This window comes from Lynx canadensis, chromosome A2, assembly GCF_007474595.2.
Source record: "Lynx canadensis isolate LIC74 chromosome A2, mLynCan4.pri.v2, whole genome shotgun sequence".
Classification (NCBI taxonomy): domain Eukaryota; kingdom Metazoa; phylum Chordata; class Mammalia; order Carnivora; family Felidae; genus Lynx; species Lynx canadensis.
Window position 1 is genome coordinate 162,533,849 of NC_044304.2, and position 15,736 is coordinate 162,549,584.

The following is a 15,736-nucleotide window of genomic DNA, read 5'->3' on the forward strand; positions in this document are numbered from 1 at the left end:
TCAATGAACTGAGCCACTCAGGTGAACCCCTTTGTTATTTCTTCTAAGAACACTGAATTTTACTTTTTGGTAAAAGTTCAAGATGATTTTGGAGCTAGTTTTGGTTTACTCTCAGCACATCTCTCCTCCTTTTCCTTGGAAATTCCCAGCCACATACTCAACCCCGCTGCCAGTTAAACACTACCTTTTCCTTGGATTCATTAATTATTCACTGATAGATAGTATGTGTAACCAAGGCTTCAGAGACCTTTCTGGTTTTCCTGGAGCAAAAATTGTCTTTAATATATGTATAACAATAAGAGGTGTCTCACCACTTTTCTACTTTTCTCCTGGGTACTTCTCACATTATCCATTCTAAGGTTTCCCAAAGTACATTTCCATGTTCTACCAATAAATCCCGGTGTAGACTGAACTTTTAATTAATCTCAAGCATTAGAGAAGCACAACACAAAGAAGCTCACAATCCTTTTAGAAATAGTCACTTAAGAGAAGGGGCCAAGATGGCAGAGTTTTGGAAGTTTTCTGCTTCTCCCATCCCTGAATTTCAGCTAGATCAGCACCAAAGCATTTTTAACACCTAGAAAATGTATCTGAGGATTAACATAACAATCTTCATAACTTGAGCCACAGAACTTCACAGGTATGCAGCATGGAGAGGTGAACTGGTGGAGAGAGAAGGCTCAGTTGTTAGGGAACTATTTTTGCTTGTGGAAAGAGGATTGAGACAGCGGGGAGAGTACATGAAAAAATTCTCCCTGAAAGCAGCTGGAGAGAAAGAGAAAGAGTGGAAAGTCACATAAGGGACTGAACAAGAAAGAGAGAAAGGATAAAGAAGAAAGTTCAATGCCACTCTATAACCAGGGGAGCACAGAGTTCGAAATTATACAGCTCAATGCCTGGTGGTGTTCTGGTGGGAAAGGCAAATCCCCAGGAATAGACAGCAAGGTCCAAGGGTGAGGGGTCTCTGGCCACATGGGGAGAGGTGGTTCCCCAGTTAAGAGGACATTTGGTAGAGGCTATGCAGCTTCCCCACAGGCAAAGGTCCCAGCAGACCCTAGAGAACAGCCATTGGATGGTGTTGAGCAAGGGTGTTAGGAAGCAGTGAAACCTGATGCCAGATGGGTGGTGTGATTTACCATAATCTCTTAGATGCTGCTGCTACAAGATTGCGTGAATTTTTTCTGGGAATGTTGGCACCTGGCCGTAGTCTCTGGGCTTCAGCAGCAACATGGTCATGTGAATTTTCCTGGGGGCAAGGGCGGCCAGCACCCAAGCAAGTCTTGGCAAGACACTCCCTGAGGGGGTCAGAGTGGGTCCAAGCCACAAGGCACTCAGAAATGAGGGGTTTGGAATCACAGCCTCATCTGAGATAAAATTCAGAAGGGAGGTACCACCTGGCAGGCTGATGACTTGGTTCTGGAGAGTGTAGAGGCAGGGAGTGGACAGAAGCCAGGGACAAAGGAGGGGTGCATGATTGCCAGTCAGTGAGAGCACAGAGTTCTGATGCTAGAGACTGGGTAGGTAGGTGACACCATTTACACCTCTCCCACCCATGTGCATTCATGGATACAGGCGCCACAGTGATCTACCCCAGTAATCTAAGCAGTGCCATCTAGTGTAAACGGAGCCATCACACCAAGCCCTATCCAACTGTGCCAACCAAGCTCTAGAGGAACATGAGTCTCTCCACCACCTTAGTTTACAGACTATAGGTTTCTCCATAGTTTGACTTCTAGTGGAAACTGCATATAATTTCGTTCATATTTCATTCTGTTCGCTAGTCCATCCATCCATTCTTTTTTCTTCTTCTTTTCTTATACTTGAATATAGAAAGAGAAAAAATTCATTTTTATTTTCTGATTTTATAAAAAATATTTTTCTTTAAATTATATCTACTGTATTTTTTTACTTTCTTGTAAAATTTTTTATTCCATTTTACTTACAGCATTTCACTCTATTCTATTTTATTGTATTCGTTTTTTTAATCATCAAACATTTTCTTTTTATTCCCTTTTCCCCCCTTTCTTTCCCTTTTTTCTCTATTCTATCGAGTTTCTTTCAACATCCAGACCAGTACACACCTAGGAACTAGCATCCTTTATTTGATTTTTGTTGTGTTGTTTTAAATTTTTAAATTTTAATCTTTATTTTTTTATTATTTCTTTTTCATCCAAAATGAAGAAATGAAGGAATTCACTCCAAAAGAAAGAACAGGAGGAAATGCTTCAGACAAATATGCAAAATGTTTCAACCAGAATTTAGAGTCTGGATAATATAAATATTATCTGGGTTTGAAAAAGCATACAATCCCTTTCCGTGCCTCCCTGCCCCCTGCCCCCTGCCCCCTGCCCCCTGCCATTTTATAGCAAGTGCCATCGTCCCTCCAATGTCCAGCAGCGTGGTCCCCACCTCTCTCTGGGACCTCACCAGAAAGTGACCTGGATATTCGTCCTACCACCGACATCCTCTTAGGCCTTTCTTTTTATCATGTACCTCAGAATCTTCAAGCCTCCATGCATTACTCAATTTCGAAACGACTCCTACATTTTATGTAATTACCAGAGCACGACCCTACTTCTTGGCCTTAAAATATATTAGTTCCCCCAGGAGCTGCTGTAACAAATGACCACAAACTGTTGCTTAAAGAGCAGAAACTTACTGTCTCATTGTTATGGCTACTGTCTCTCTGGCACAGGCTACAAGTGCCAAACCGAGACGTTCCCAGGGCCATACTCTCCATGAAGTCTCTGGGAAAGTATCCTTCTTTGCTGCTTCTTAGCTTCTGGTGCTGGCTGGCCTGCTTTGTTCTTTGCCTTCCAGGTACTTCGCTCCAATCTCTGCCTCTTTTGTCACATGGTGCTCTCTGTGTGTATCTGTGTGTAAACTTCTCTCACTGTGAATGAAACGATTCCAGGCATTGGAGTAGGGCTCAATCTTAACTTCATGACATGACATCACAGAGACCGTGCTCCAAAGTAGGTCACATTCTCAGGTACCAGGATTAGGACTTCTTTAGGAGGACACAATTCAACCTAAGATGGATGGTAAGAGAGGGACAGTGTGTGCAGTGTGAGGGTACAGTACCCCTGATCTCTTCCTCTCAAGTCCTCGTTGCAGTTACCAGGTTAAGCCCATTGGGATAGTTTTCTTAGGTCTCTGCTTCTTGGAAATCTTCTACTGCCTAGGGCTTAGAATCCACATTCCTTGGCCTGGTCTGCAACAGTCATTGTAATCAGTCTCAACTTCTTTCCCAAGAATGAGATTCTTCTAGAGATCATTGTTCCCGTTAATATCTGTTTACACTTTTGTAAGGAACGAAGGTGATAATGATGGAGAGGCCAGTGCCTGGGACACAGTGGGCCCTCAGTAAAGGCTGGTAATGATGCCTGCACTCCAAATTGTTAGCTGTTCTCTGCCTGGGTCCAGTATATTTCCACCTCCAAGGCTTGAATCATACTATTTCTCCCTCTCTTACTTGTCTGAGTGCAGTTTTGAAAAAAAGCAAAATCATGCCTCTTGGGCAAGTATAAACACATCAAAGATTTTGCTCAACTCATGGCATGACTAGAGAACCAGTATGATAGTATAATTGGATGAAAGTTCCTTTGAGTGGCTCAATCAGTTAAGCGTCTGACTCTTGATCTCAGCTCAGGTCTTGACCTTAGTGTCTTGAGTTTGGGCTCCATGCTGGGTGTGAAACCTAGTTAAAAACAAACAAATAAGCAAAGAATGAAACAAAAAACACAAACAAACAGAAACACAAACTTCATCTGAAATCAAGGGTTGATGTGTTCAAGAAAGTAGTAAAATGGAATTTTTGAGTTCTATATTCCACCAGACAGAAAATTCGCTGAGTATCTATAAGGCAGAGATTTGCAAAAAACCTCTCTGTCTTTAAAGTGTTGTAAAATATCACAGCTGATCATCAAGCACAGCACCACACAGAACAATAGAACACTCCAGTAATCTCTCTTGCCTATTTCTAAATTTTGGATCATTTTCATAGCGTTCTCTACTTTGTGATCATAAGCAGTTTCCAACAAGTATTGTTGATCATAGAAGATTGTTTTTACTATGCATGGCCTGATTATTTATACAGATGCAGCAAGAATCTTAATTAACCAGAAAAGCCTCCTTGAGTTTGCTCGGGAAATCTAGAGCCTAATCATATTAAGCAAGTATCAATTCCAAAGGATAAGCTTCCTTTGGAAATTTTCAAAATGAATTTTGAATCAGACTTTTCAAAGCCCCTGCCATTCTTCTATCCTAGGAGTAGGAAACCAAGGCCCAAACACTTTCTCCAGTAAACTTTGCATGCTGTATCCATAAATCTCAGTGAATTTCTCTCTTCCCGAGGTCTCCAAAATTTGCCTAGGTTTCTGGACTACGAGGGAGTGGACTTCCTTAATACCTGAGAGACTGGGATCCTGGAAGCCAGACATCATATTAGTTTTCTTATGAAGGTTTTGGAGACATTAGACCCACATATAACACCAACAATTGCTCCTTAGCAGTGGTCTGATGGTCTTTGATTAAATAACAAACACTCTCAAATATCACACTGTACATAAGGCCTTGCTGCAGAATCGATTTTTCCAATGGTATCTTTGTAAACAAGATGACAGATTTTTATTAAACCTATGCAAATGGTTCTATCATCATGAAAGTGAATGAAACTCAGTAGAAGAGTTTGTTTCTGAATTCTGAGGTTAAGTGAAAATCAGATGACAGTTAAAAATGGTTGCTATGGGTTTACAAATAAACAGTCTACTAAATCATGCATTAGAGATAGTTTAAGGAGAAAGAAATAAGGTTTCTTCAAATAGTCATACAAGTAGAACATTAAACAGAATGCCATCAATATTCCAAACAAATAACCACAATGGCACATCTTGAATCTGTTCACTCAGTCCTATGTCATTATTTCTCACTCTGCTGGATCTTGAGTCAGTCGTCTGATTTCATGAGGTACATATGCTTCCAGATTGAGAGTCCCAATAGTCATGGCTTCTCTCACTGGCACAGTCTGAGCATTGAGTCAGTGCTGCCATCTTGGAAACCTGCTCTGAAGAGTCTCTTTGAGGCAACAGTATTTCAGAGCACGTCCTACAGTTTTTCTCCTGAAGCTCCGAGACTGTGACCCTCTGGTGAAAACACAAATTCTGAGTGGTCACTTTTGGTAGATCTTTGGAGAAGCCTTAGGAGGAAGCAGAGACCTATTTGAGAACAGGACTTAATGGTTTTGGTTCATAACCGAATATAACATCGTGGAAGACAGTAAGAGGCTCTTTGGGGGGCATGGTCTTTATTTCATGAGGATTTGGTCAATGTTTCCTTTGAGGGATTCAGCCCCAAGTGCACTGTCACACGTAACACCTATATCTCTTTTGTGACAAGGCTGCCATTATCCTGCAAGAGGCAGCTCTTCTTGCACATCCGTGAAGCCAGAAGACAATTTCATTAAAGACATGTGAGTGCAGCAGTATAGATAATCTAGATCCCTTATCCTGGTAGACAGACTGTGGAGGTGCTGAGTCTTCCTTTTCATGCAGTGCCCTTTGGGGGTGGAGTGAGTGGGGAGAAACCAGGAAACCTTGAGTGATATCCAACAATTCACTTAAAGGATATTGTTACAAAGTAGAAGTGACTAGTTTTTTTTTTTTTTTGGCACCAAGAGAGAAGGCTCCAGAATCCCTAACCGGCAACATGATGGTATTTGGGGATAAGGTAAGTGGGTTTCCATGAGTTCATGAATCTGGGGTCGTCTTGATGGGATTAGTGCCCTTGTAAGAAGAGATAGCAGAGAGTTGCTTCCTCCCTCCATCATGTATGGACACAGTGAGACTGTGTCATCCGCAAATCAGGAAGTGAGCCCTCCCCAGGGAAACAAGTTGGCCTGCACATTGGGCTTGGGCTGCCCAGTCTCCAGAACTGTGAGAGATTAATTCCTGTTGTTCCTGCTCCCAGGCTGTGGTATTATGGCGGTCCACGCTGACTAAGACAGGATCTATGATGTGTAGATGAGCCTCAGAATGGTAATCTATGAGACTAGCATTGAGGGTTGTATTATTACTACTAACTACTACCTGTTGATCACTATGGTCTGAGAACCACTTCATGCGTACGACTTTGTCTGGTTTCACAATGACCTTCTGAAGTAAGTACTCCATTTTAATGATTAGGAAAGTGAGTTGCAGATAGTTTAACTTACCCAAATGTGGCAGGTTGAAAGGTGGCCCCAGAAATATGTCCACACCCTAATCCCCAGAGCCTGTGAATATTACCTTATTCCATAAGGATTTTTTGCAGATGTTATTAAGTTAATGATTTTGAGATAAGATAATTCTGAATTATCTGAGTGGACCCACGATGTAATCAGAAATGTCCTTCTAAGGAAGAGGTACGAAGGCATTGTGATGAAGGCAGCAGAGATTGGTGTGATGTGGCCACAAGCCCAAGAGAGCAGGCAGCTTCTGGAAGATGAAAGAGGCAAGGAATGGATTATCTCCTAGAGCCTCCAGAAAGAACCAGCTCTTCAGAGATCTTGATTTTATCTCCATAAGACTAATTTCATATTCTTGTCTTCCAGTATTGTTGGAGATTAATTTTATATTGTTTTAGGCTACTAAAGTTTTGATAGCTTGTTATGGCAACAATGGAAAACTGACTCACCAGGTTATAGAGATGATATGTAGAAGAACCAGGACAATGTAGGGAACCATTCTTTTTCATCTCCTGGTATTATCTCTGCAATGTTTTAATAAGTTGAGCTTTGAGGCCATCTAGATCTAAGAGGCAGAAAACTCCCTGATTCCCACAAGAAGACTCCTGTAGAATTTAAAGAATGTCTTTTAATGACCACACAACTTTTTGAAAATTCATTATGTCCACATTGCTTTGTGTGTGTGAGATTGAAATAATAAAAGGAAAACATAAAAAAAGGAAGTGGAAGGAAGCCCTCAATGATGAGGAGCGTGGCTAAGTGAGCAATACAGATATGGGGCAAGACTGGCTCTATCAAATATCTTCTAGAAGGAGATCACTCGTAACTTAGGGCTCAGCATGGGACTGATAAGAGCCACATGCTCCTCTTTAACCAATGATCGCAAGACTGTTACCATTTGAGACCCACATCTGATTTCCTGTGGCATCCATGGATTCTGTGTCAACTACTCTCCCGTTCCCACTAGGGAACTTACCAGCATACCTGAGGATAATACCTGGAGAAGCAATTAGCTGACCAGGAAAACATCCAAGGTGGCTCTGGCTGGACAGGTTTCACTCAAGGAATATATAGATTGAAATGAAACTAGGCAATGGTAGAGATATTTTGAGTAGGACATATGGTTCTGGCTCTCCTCTAGACTTCTATGTATGGAGCCTCATCAAGACCAACTTTATGGGTATGTAAAGGACCCTGTGATGTTACCTTGAAATTCTTAAGTTTTGTGTGTGTGTGTGTGTGTGTGTGTGTGTGTGTGTGTGTTTATGTGTGTTTGTTTGTTTGATTCTCTTTGACAAAGGGCCTGGCATTTTTATTTTGTGCCAGACCCTGCAAATTACATAGCTGGTCCTGGTCTGTGTCTTTATTGCAAGTTGGAAAACAGTTACTTGGGGCCCTCCAAGTCATTAACACCAATAAGTAGTCCAATGATATTGACCAATAATATACTAATTAACACGGTAATTTCAAAATGTAGCTACTTCCTTCCATTGGTTGTCACCCCATTATACATTACTTCCTGCCACATTTAGTCTTCTTAGTACCCACTTTTAAGCTTCAGCATCGGCTAATCCCATGTCTGAAAGTAATGAACAAAAATATATAATCAAAACCATAATAATTTTATGGTGATGCAACAAATAATTGGAACAGCTGGTCAACCATGAGAGCTTTGACCATCTGCCTCTCATCTCATAGTTTCCAGAGCAGGTTGGAATGGGTGTACTGGCTAAATCTGAAAAAGTCTATCTCTGCCTGGGTCTGGGGTAGGGGAAGGTAGGAAGGTTTAGGGGAAAGATGATTCTCCTCCCTGGGTCCATCTTTTCTTGTCAGGTCATGCATATTTTTGGGCTTGAGAGAACCATATGAAGAAAACTAGAGAAGGTGTGTGTTCATTGGATGACTTTTTCCAGGCTACATCTTTCTCTTTTACTCTTGGTTCTCAATGGTTTAGACTCTTTTGGCTTTGTACCTGAGCGCTGTTAAATTTTTAATGAGTAACTTGAGAGCTTCATGAAAGACCATCATGAAAGCCCATATGATGCAATCACTAGGAAGTATCCCAGGCTCTAAATTTGGACACATCTAGCCACATATCTGAGTTCCTTTCTCCCAGAATCAACCCAGCATCTCCCACTCCATCAGAGAAGATGATAGCACGCCCGGCTCTGTGTGCATGATTTGGGTCACTTAATAAGGGCCTTTGGGATCCACCACTATAACCCCAAACAACAAATATAGCTTTGGGAATTTTGTGTGATAGCAGGCACATGGAGAAAAAGCTTACACCTTGGTAAAACTAAAGCATTCCCCAAATTATAGGGTAATATTTCTGTCTCTTTAAAGTCGAATCGTTCCTTCACTAGGTCCACCCAATCTGAGCTTCCTGCCTCAGAGGTTTAAAAGGTGCAAACACTTTTTTTTCTAAGTTAAACAAAAGCACCAGCTCAAACAGCTTCTTTGGAGAACACTGGGTAACTCATCAGCTCATTGTAAAGAAGGTGAGCCTGTCCTAGGGTAATAGAGCGGGGAGGGGCAGCAGGACACAGGGCTGTGCATGGGTGTGGGTCCTGGTCTGAGAGGGACCAAATACCGTGCCAGCAGCCCAGCAAACAGGATGCTGCCAAGGGGATCCGGGGGAGGAAGAGTGGGAGTAAGCAGATTGAGTGGCCCATGTCCACATGTCTCCTATTTAGCAGGACAAACTTGCTGAACAGCATATCTTCCATCAGTTGCTGTCATGACAGAGTAAGTGCTGCCTGACACCACATCCATTTCCCTTGGTGGGAAACTAGTGTCCTCAAGGCAGGTCTTTAGAGCTGGAAGGCAATTTAGAGACCAGTCTGTCCCAATCCCTCTTTTTTCCTGAAAAAAAAAATCTGAATCCTAGACAGTGTGCGTGTGGTTTTATGAAATTCCCCGGGATACCTAGGTCACAAATGGCACAGGAAGTCTAGAATTCAGCTGGCTGTGTCCTTTCCAACATGTAAGAGAGAAATGGTGTGATCGACAGTGTAACAGAGGAGGTAAGGAAGGGGTGCCATGGGGAGAGAATGAGCTATTCTATAGAAAACAAATGTGCGTGAAGCCCTTTGGTTGCCTTACCTAATTCCAGGGTTGCTACCAGTTCATGTTTCTGGACAGAGAGTGAACTACCTCCCCTGGCCTCCCATGATCTATTTATGATCCAATGTAAACAGAAATGTAGAATCAAGGACCTGAGAAGGAACCAGGAAGAGACCAGAGCGTGCAAGGGTTATGCATGAGTGTAGAGGTCAGACATACTTTGCATTGGATCCCTTCTCTGCCCAAAGCCCATTAGCACAGTGACCTTGGGCAACTTTCCCAGCATTTCTGAGCCACATCAATCTCCTCATTTGAAAAATTAGAGTGGGGGCGCCTATCTGGCTCAGTGGGAAAAGCATGGGACTCTTGATCTCAGGGTTGTGAGTTCAAGCCCCATGCTGGGTGTAGAGATTAAATACATACATACATACATACATACATACACTTTAAACATTAGAATACTAAAAAGTATTAAATTACCAGAATACTAAAAATTTTATCACTTTATCAGTAAATACTTCCATATCTATGTCTGGAAGATAAAGGTCATCAAAATATACCATAATCAGATTTCAAAAAGCAATTAGAATTTTTAAAAATTACCAGGTGTATTCAAATTCCCAGATTGTCTCATAGATTTTAAAATTGAAATCAGCTCTAATGCGGTTCATAAATTGCAATTCTTTCATATCTCTTAAGGTTAATTGGATAAATAAGTTTTCACCTTCCTGTTTCGTTTTGTAAAATGTTTCTGTTTAAGAAACGGTTGGTCCTTTTTCCAAGAGAATTGGACAGTGTACATTTTGCTCTTTAAATCCTCAAGATGTCATATGACATGTTCTTCTAGTTTCCATGTTTTGTATAAATTTAAATTTAAGGAGAGGCTTGATCAGATTAAGGCTTGCCTGGTTAGTTGGGTGGCAATATTTCATAAGTGCAGTTGTAAACTTCCATCAGAAGACACCTTATATATTCTTCTGTCTCTTTCTGTAATGTAGCAGACAGTAATGATAGCCTAGAGTAACTTTGTTTCATTAACGGTCGCAAATTATAGTATTATAATTCTATCAATCTTTCTTCATTGATTGGATGGCATAATCCTATAAAAAGAAACTTCCCCTGAATCATACTTTCATTTCATAAGGTGTAGTTAATAAGCCAAAAGGAATGCTTGATTCTTTTTTGTCCATGTTCAGACTGATGACATCATTTCCTAGCATACCCCAAAGAGAACACTTCACTTCTTTTGCGATGATGGTATTGATATGAATTCATGAACTTCAACATATTTGATGAATTTTAATCCATTGAAATTATTATTCTCATTGGTACTCAAATTACCCAATCTCTGTCCAGTCAGCCTCTTCAAGTTGGCCCTGTAGTCCTTTCGGTAAGATCCAAACATTTTTTTTTTTAAAGTGATCTCTGCACCCAATGTGGGCTAGACCTCATGAATGTGGGATCAAGAGATGCATGCTGTATTGACAGAGCTAGCCAGGCGTCCCACGGTCTGAGTAGTTTTTGATAGCATCCTCGCTTTCTAGTATGACCAGATAGTCTAAGATCCACTTGCACATTTCTTGGCCCAGAAATGGAATCGGTACGTTCTCCTAAGATTCTTAATGTTTTTGGTGGGAAATGGCATTTGAAGGGCACAGTATGGGCGCTAAGGGTGTTCATTGTCACTGGGCTTGTCCTTGGGCTTCAAAACTACACATGTGCACAAAAAGCTAAGAATAGGACAGGATTCCTGAAAACAATTTAAGATTTTCTTGACGTTTTTTCCCCCTATTTGGCCCTACTCTATATCCCATTGGGACAATAGCCAATGAAGCAACTGCATTTTCAAGTTTCTTGGACCAATTCTTTGTGTGGTTTGTCTATTACACCAAATACTATGTATTGCATTTGCTTTTGATTTTTACTAGTTATCTGAAAATATAGTTTTTGTTTATAATTATGTAAGCTATTTCCAGATGTTCCTCACTATCTTCAAGCAGAACGTTCCTATGAAATCTTTTATGAAACAAAATGACATAAAGCAGAGCAGCAATTACCATGAATGTACATGGAAAAAGGGTGCGCATTCCCAGATCTCCCCCAAATAACCTCCCTTATGTGTTTCTGATACTTTTAGACACAACTTGTTAACAGATGCACAAATTCAATTGAGAGAAAGCCCACGTGCTCATCTGGCTCACAGCTCTGGTGGCTGGATGGTGAACCCCTGTGTGAGGTTCCCGGGGAAGGTGATTGGCAGCTGGTGTGGACAATGGCCCACTCAGCCTCTCTATTAGCTCAACTGGCTGTAAAACAAATGCGGAACGCTGTATTCGTGTTCAGCTTTTTTTTGTACAAATGAAAAATCCTCTTTGAATTTATGTAGACCTACACATGTAGGTCTTTCATAAAGGAAAAGAGGTGTAATTCGAACTCTCAAAAAGAAGGAAGTACATGCTTTCAAGACAAATCTATGAAATCTAAGTATACTCAAAGTAGTTTCCAGCTTCTACCCTGTCCCCCGCCTTATTCCTCCCATCCCTCTGTCAGTAACTTCTTTGGTGACGGTTCAGATGATCTGCCATTGCTTTTTCATGTGCATGAAACATATGTTGTATTTTGTACCTACAGTTCATGTTCCTCCCCATTAGAGAAATGACAGTAAACTAAATATTATTTTCTTCACTTTGCCTTGTTTTTGCTTAATAAAATATCCTGGAGATCTCTCCATCCCGGCATAGAGAGGTATTTCTTATTCCTTTCTACAGTTGGATAGTACATCACTGTGTGTATGTACCTTGGTTTATTCAATCAGACCCCTACTAGTGGGCATTTGGTAGATTTTTGGTCTTTAAGTATTACAAATGGTGATGTGGAGAATAAACGTATGCCTAATCTTTTCCTATGTTTTTGTCAGTGTAGCTGTGGGATATAAGAAAGGGAAACTTCTTCCTCTACCCTTCAAGGTCTTCCAGCTGCACTAAGAATTACATTCACTTGAGGCAGATTAACAAGAGAAAAAAAAGCAGTGTGCACAGATGCTCAGTGATGAAACTAAAACCAAGAGAAATGACCAAGGCAGGCAGATTTTATAGTTTTTACGTAAAGAGATGATGGATCTTGAGGGATTGACAAAACAAGGAAAACTTAACTTTTGAAGCATCTGTTAGGCAGGAATTCTAAAGAGACTTTGGGCTGGGGTAGTAAATTAGTAGAAAGTAGTAGGCTGTTTATACACTCTTCTTGGCTCTAAATCTCCCATCCCTGATCATAAGGGTGTCTCTTTACCTCCTGGGACAGGAGGGACACATTTTACATGGGAGATTTGTTTCCTGCTTGCACGGGGACAGAAGAGGGTCTTACTAATCTTGCCACACAGGCTGTATCTTAAGTTACTTTTGTATGAAATAGTCAGTATGCCAAAGTTGCACGTTTAGGGGTGACCTGCCCTTGTCCACTACAGGCATAAATCCTAAAATTGGTACTCACAATCCAAGAATAAATATATATGTAATTTGTATGATATTGCTAATTTCTCCCCTGTAGGTTTTAGACTGTTTTTCTATTCTCATTAGCCATGGAGGAGAAAACCTGTTTCCTCTAAACCTTTACCGACTGATTATAGCAGCAAATTTTTGGACTTTTGCCAAATCTGTAAGTGGAGAAATAGTATCTTAGTGTAATTTTAATTTGTTATAGTTTTTTCTTTTCCTATGTTGGATTTATTTTTCTCTACTTTAAGTGAGTGTTCATATATTTTTACATAGTTGAGGAGCATTGACATTTCTTTTTTTCTTTGAACTGTTTATTCCTATGTCTTGCTCCACTTTCTATTGAGGTATTGGACATTTGTCTCTCTACTTTTAGGTATTCTTTGTATAAGTGGAGAATTAACCCTCTTTGATATAGTCTGACATTCATATTTTAATTGTCTGTGGTGTTTATTGTCTCCCACTGTCTTTTAGATTTTTATGTAGTCAGATGTATGAATCCTTTTCCTTACAATCTTTCAAATCTTAGAAAGAGTTTCCCCGCCCCTAGGTTACAAAGGCTATGTCTGAGTTTCTTCTAGTATTTATGTGGATTGCTTTTTAGTGTTTATATTTCTAATGTTTAATATGTGAATGGCATGAAGACGTGGGTGCAGTTTGTCTTTTTCTGTGTGGTTTGTAGTTATCCCAATGCTGGTTATTAGTCCATCTTTCTCCCCATTGCTGTGAGATGCTCACGGATGCCTCACGGAAGATAAATGTAACATAATACAATTGAACTGGATACTCATGAATATAGTCGACCAATTTGGTCTATTTCTGAATTGTCTGTTTTTGTTTTCCGTTCTGTCTCTGTTCACACACACGTCCTACTGCCTTAATTATAGGGGCTAAAATATTTTACTATATGGTAGAACTAGTCCTCCCTCATCGTTCTTCTGTTTTTTGACTCTACAGGCTAATTTTCTTTCTTCATTCATCCAAATGAACGTAATAGTCAACTATTTTATCTGCAGGGAAAAAAGTGTGACAAAAATTTTTAACTTATATTTATATAAAATCACGTTAAAGGAGTATCTATTATATCAGTGTTGAATGTGGGGAATTGTCTCTTTTGCATCGAGGTATTTTTCTTCTTAGTGTACTACTAGAGATGTGTTGTAACAATCCATTTTCTCATATTGAACCACCCTAGTATTTCTGAAATAAATCACATGTAATTGTGGGGTATTACTTTTTAGTGTCTGACAATTTATTTGGGATTTTGGCATTAGTATTCGCAAATGAGACATGTCTGTAGCTTTATTTATTGGTGAAATCTTTGTTAACCTTTGGGATCAATATCATACTTGTGTCATAGAAAGAATTGGAAAGGTTTCCTTCTGTTTTAAGTCATCAGGAATAGTTTAAGAAAGGTTTAAATGAGATCCCCATGAAACCATCTGGGCCTGGTACTCTTTTGTAGGGGAACTCTTTAACTACTTTGTTGTTTCTCCCATGGTGATTGAATTGTTTCATCTTTCTGTATTTATGGGACCAACACGGATAGTAGACTACTGCAGGATTTCAGGGAGGAACACAAAAGTCATAAGAGTGAGGTGATGGTTTCCACTTACCTCTATTGACTCTTTTTCTTCTCCTTCCCTTTTTTATGCCCCAGAGGCTTCTGGTAGTGACATGGCGTACCCTCAGGACAACACTCTGAGGATTGTACTAGTGGGGAAAACTGGAAGTGGGAAGAGCGCAACGGCCAACACCATCCTGGGGAGTAGAGTCTTTGAGTCTAGAGTTGCTCCCCATGCTGTCACCTCCAGCTGTCAAAGAGCATCCCAGGAATGGAAGGGGAGGAAACTTGTTGTTGTTGACACCCCAGGGCTCTTTCACACCAAGGACACCCTGGATACTACATGCAGGGAAATCAGCCAGTGTGTCCTCTACTCCTGCCCTGGGCCTCATGCCATCGTGTTGGTCCTCCAGCTGGGCCGCTACACGAATGAAGAGCAGAAGACCGTGGCATTGATCAAGGCTCTCTTTGGGAAGCCAGCCTTGAAGCACATGATCATATTGTTCACTCGCAAAGATAACTTGGAGGAGCAGAGCCTGAGTGACTTCTTAGCAGATGCAGATGTGAAACTAAGAAACATCATCAGCGAGTGTGGTAACCGCTACTGTGCCTTCAACAACAGAGCCTCAGAGGCCGAGAAGGAAGCTCAAGTGCAGGAGCTGGTGGAGCTGATAGAGGAGATGGTGCAGAGCAACGGAGGGGATTACTTTACTGATGCCATTTACGAGGACACAGAGAAGAGGCTGAAGCAACAGGCAAAAGTCCTGAGGAAGATCTACACTGATCAATTAAATAATGAAATTAAACTAGTAGAAAAGGAATATGCTCATAAATCACAGGAAGAACGGGAGGAAAAAGTAAAATCTCTAAAGAGGAAGTATGCTGAACAAACAAAAAATATCAGAGAAGAAGCTGAGAAGGGCATATTTGAACATGTTTTAAATGTGATTATGTGGGTGCTTCCAAAAATATGGTATATGTTTTGGTAGTAAAGACCATTTCATTTTTTCTTCTGAATTTATGATGATTTGTGATAGTGGTAGATTGTAGTTTCCATAGACAACTGTGACAATAGCTTCTACTTATTCTTCCTATAACCTGACCCTGTTACTCCTGCCACTGACTTGCGGGGCCTGTGTCCTCTACCTTGGAACTGAGCAGATCTGGGACTGTTTCAATTAATAGCAGATGGTTGAAGCAACACCTTGTGACTCTAAGGTTACATATGGGCAATGCTTCTTTGCCCTCTTGGGGTTCTTGCCCTTGGACCTTGACTGTCATGTTGTGAGAAAGCCCAGGCTGACTCTTGAGAGGCCCCCGTGCAGAGGGCCTGAAGTCACTGGCCCACTTCCCAGCTCACCTTTCATTTGTGACTCAGACCAACTTGCCCGC

The 15,736-nt window shown here is 40.8% G+C and overlaps 1 protein-coding gene across 2 annotated transcripts; it reads left to right on the top strand.

Annotated features, from left to right (window-relative positions):
• The first annotated feature begins 8,634 nt into the window (after window positions 1-8,634).
• On the top strand, window positions 8,635-15,452 carry LOC115509368 (GTPase IMAP family member 7-like). 2 transcript variants are annotated; one of them, XM_030308794.2, is made up of 3 exons: window positions 8,645-8,724; window positions 12,836-12,943; window positions 14,441-15,452. In XM_030308794.2, exon 3 carries the CDS (start codon window positions 14,458-14,460, stop codon window positions 15,331-15,333), a length of 876 nt encoding a protein of 291 aa, XP_030164654.1. In that variant the 5' UTR covers window positions 8,645-8,724; window positions 12,836-12,943; window positions 14,441-14,457; the 3' UTR covers window positions 15,334-15,452. The 2 variants fall into 2 exon arrangements, with proteins under 2 accessions (XP_030164653.1, XP_030164654.1); XM_030308793.1 differs by lacking the exon at window positions 12,836-12,943 and having other exon boundaries at window positions 8,635-8,724.
• The last annotated feature ends 284 nt before the right edge of the window (window positions 15,453-15,736 follow it).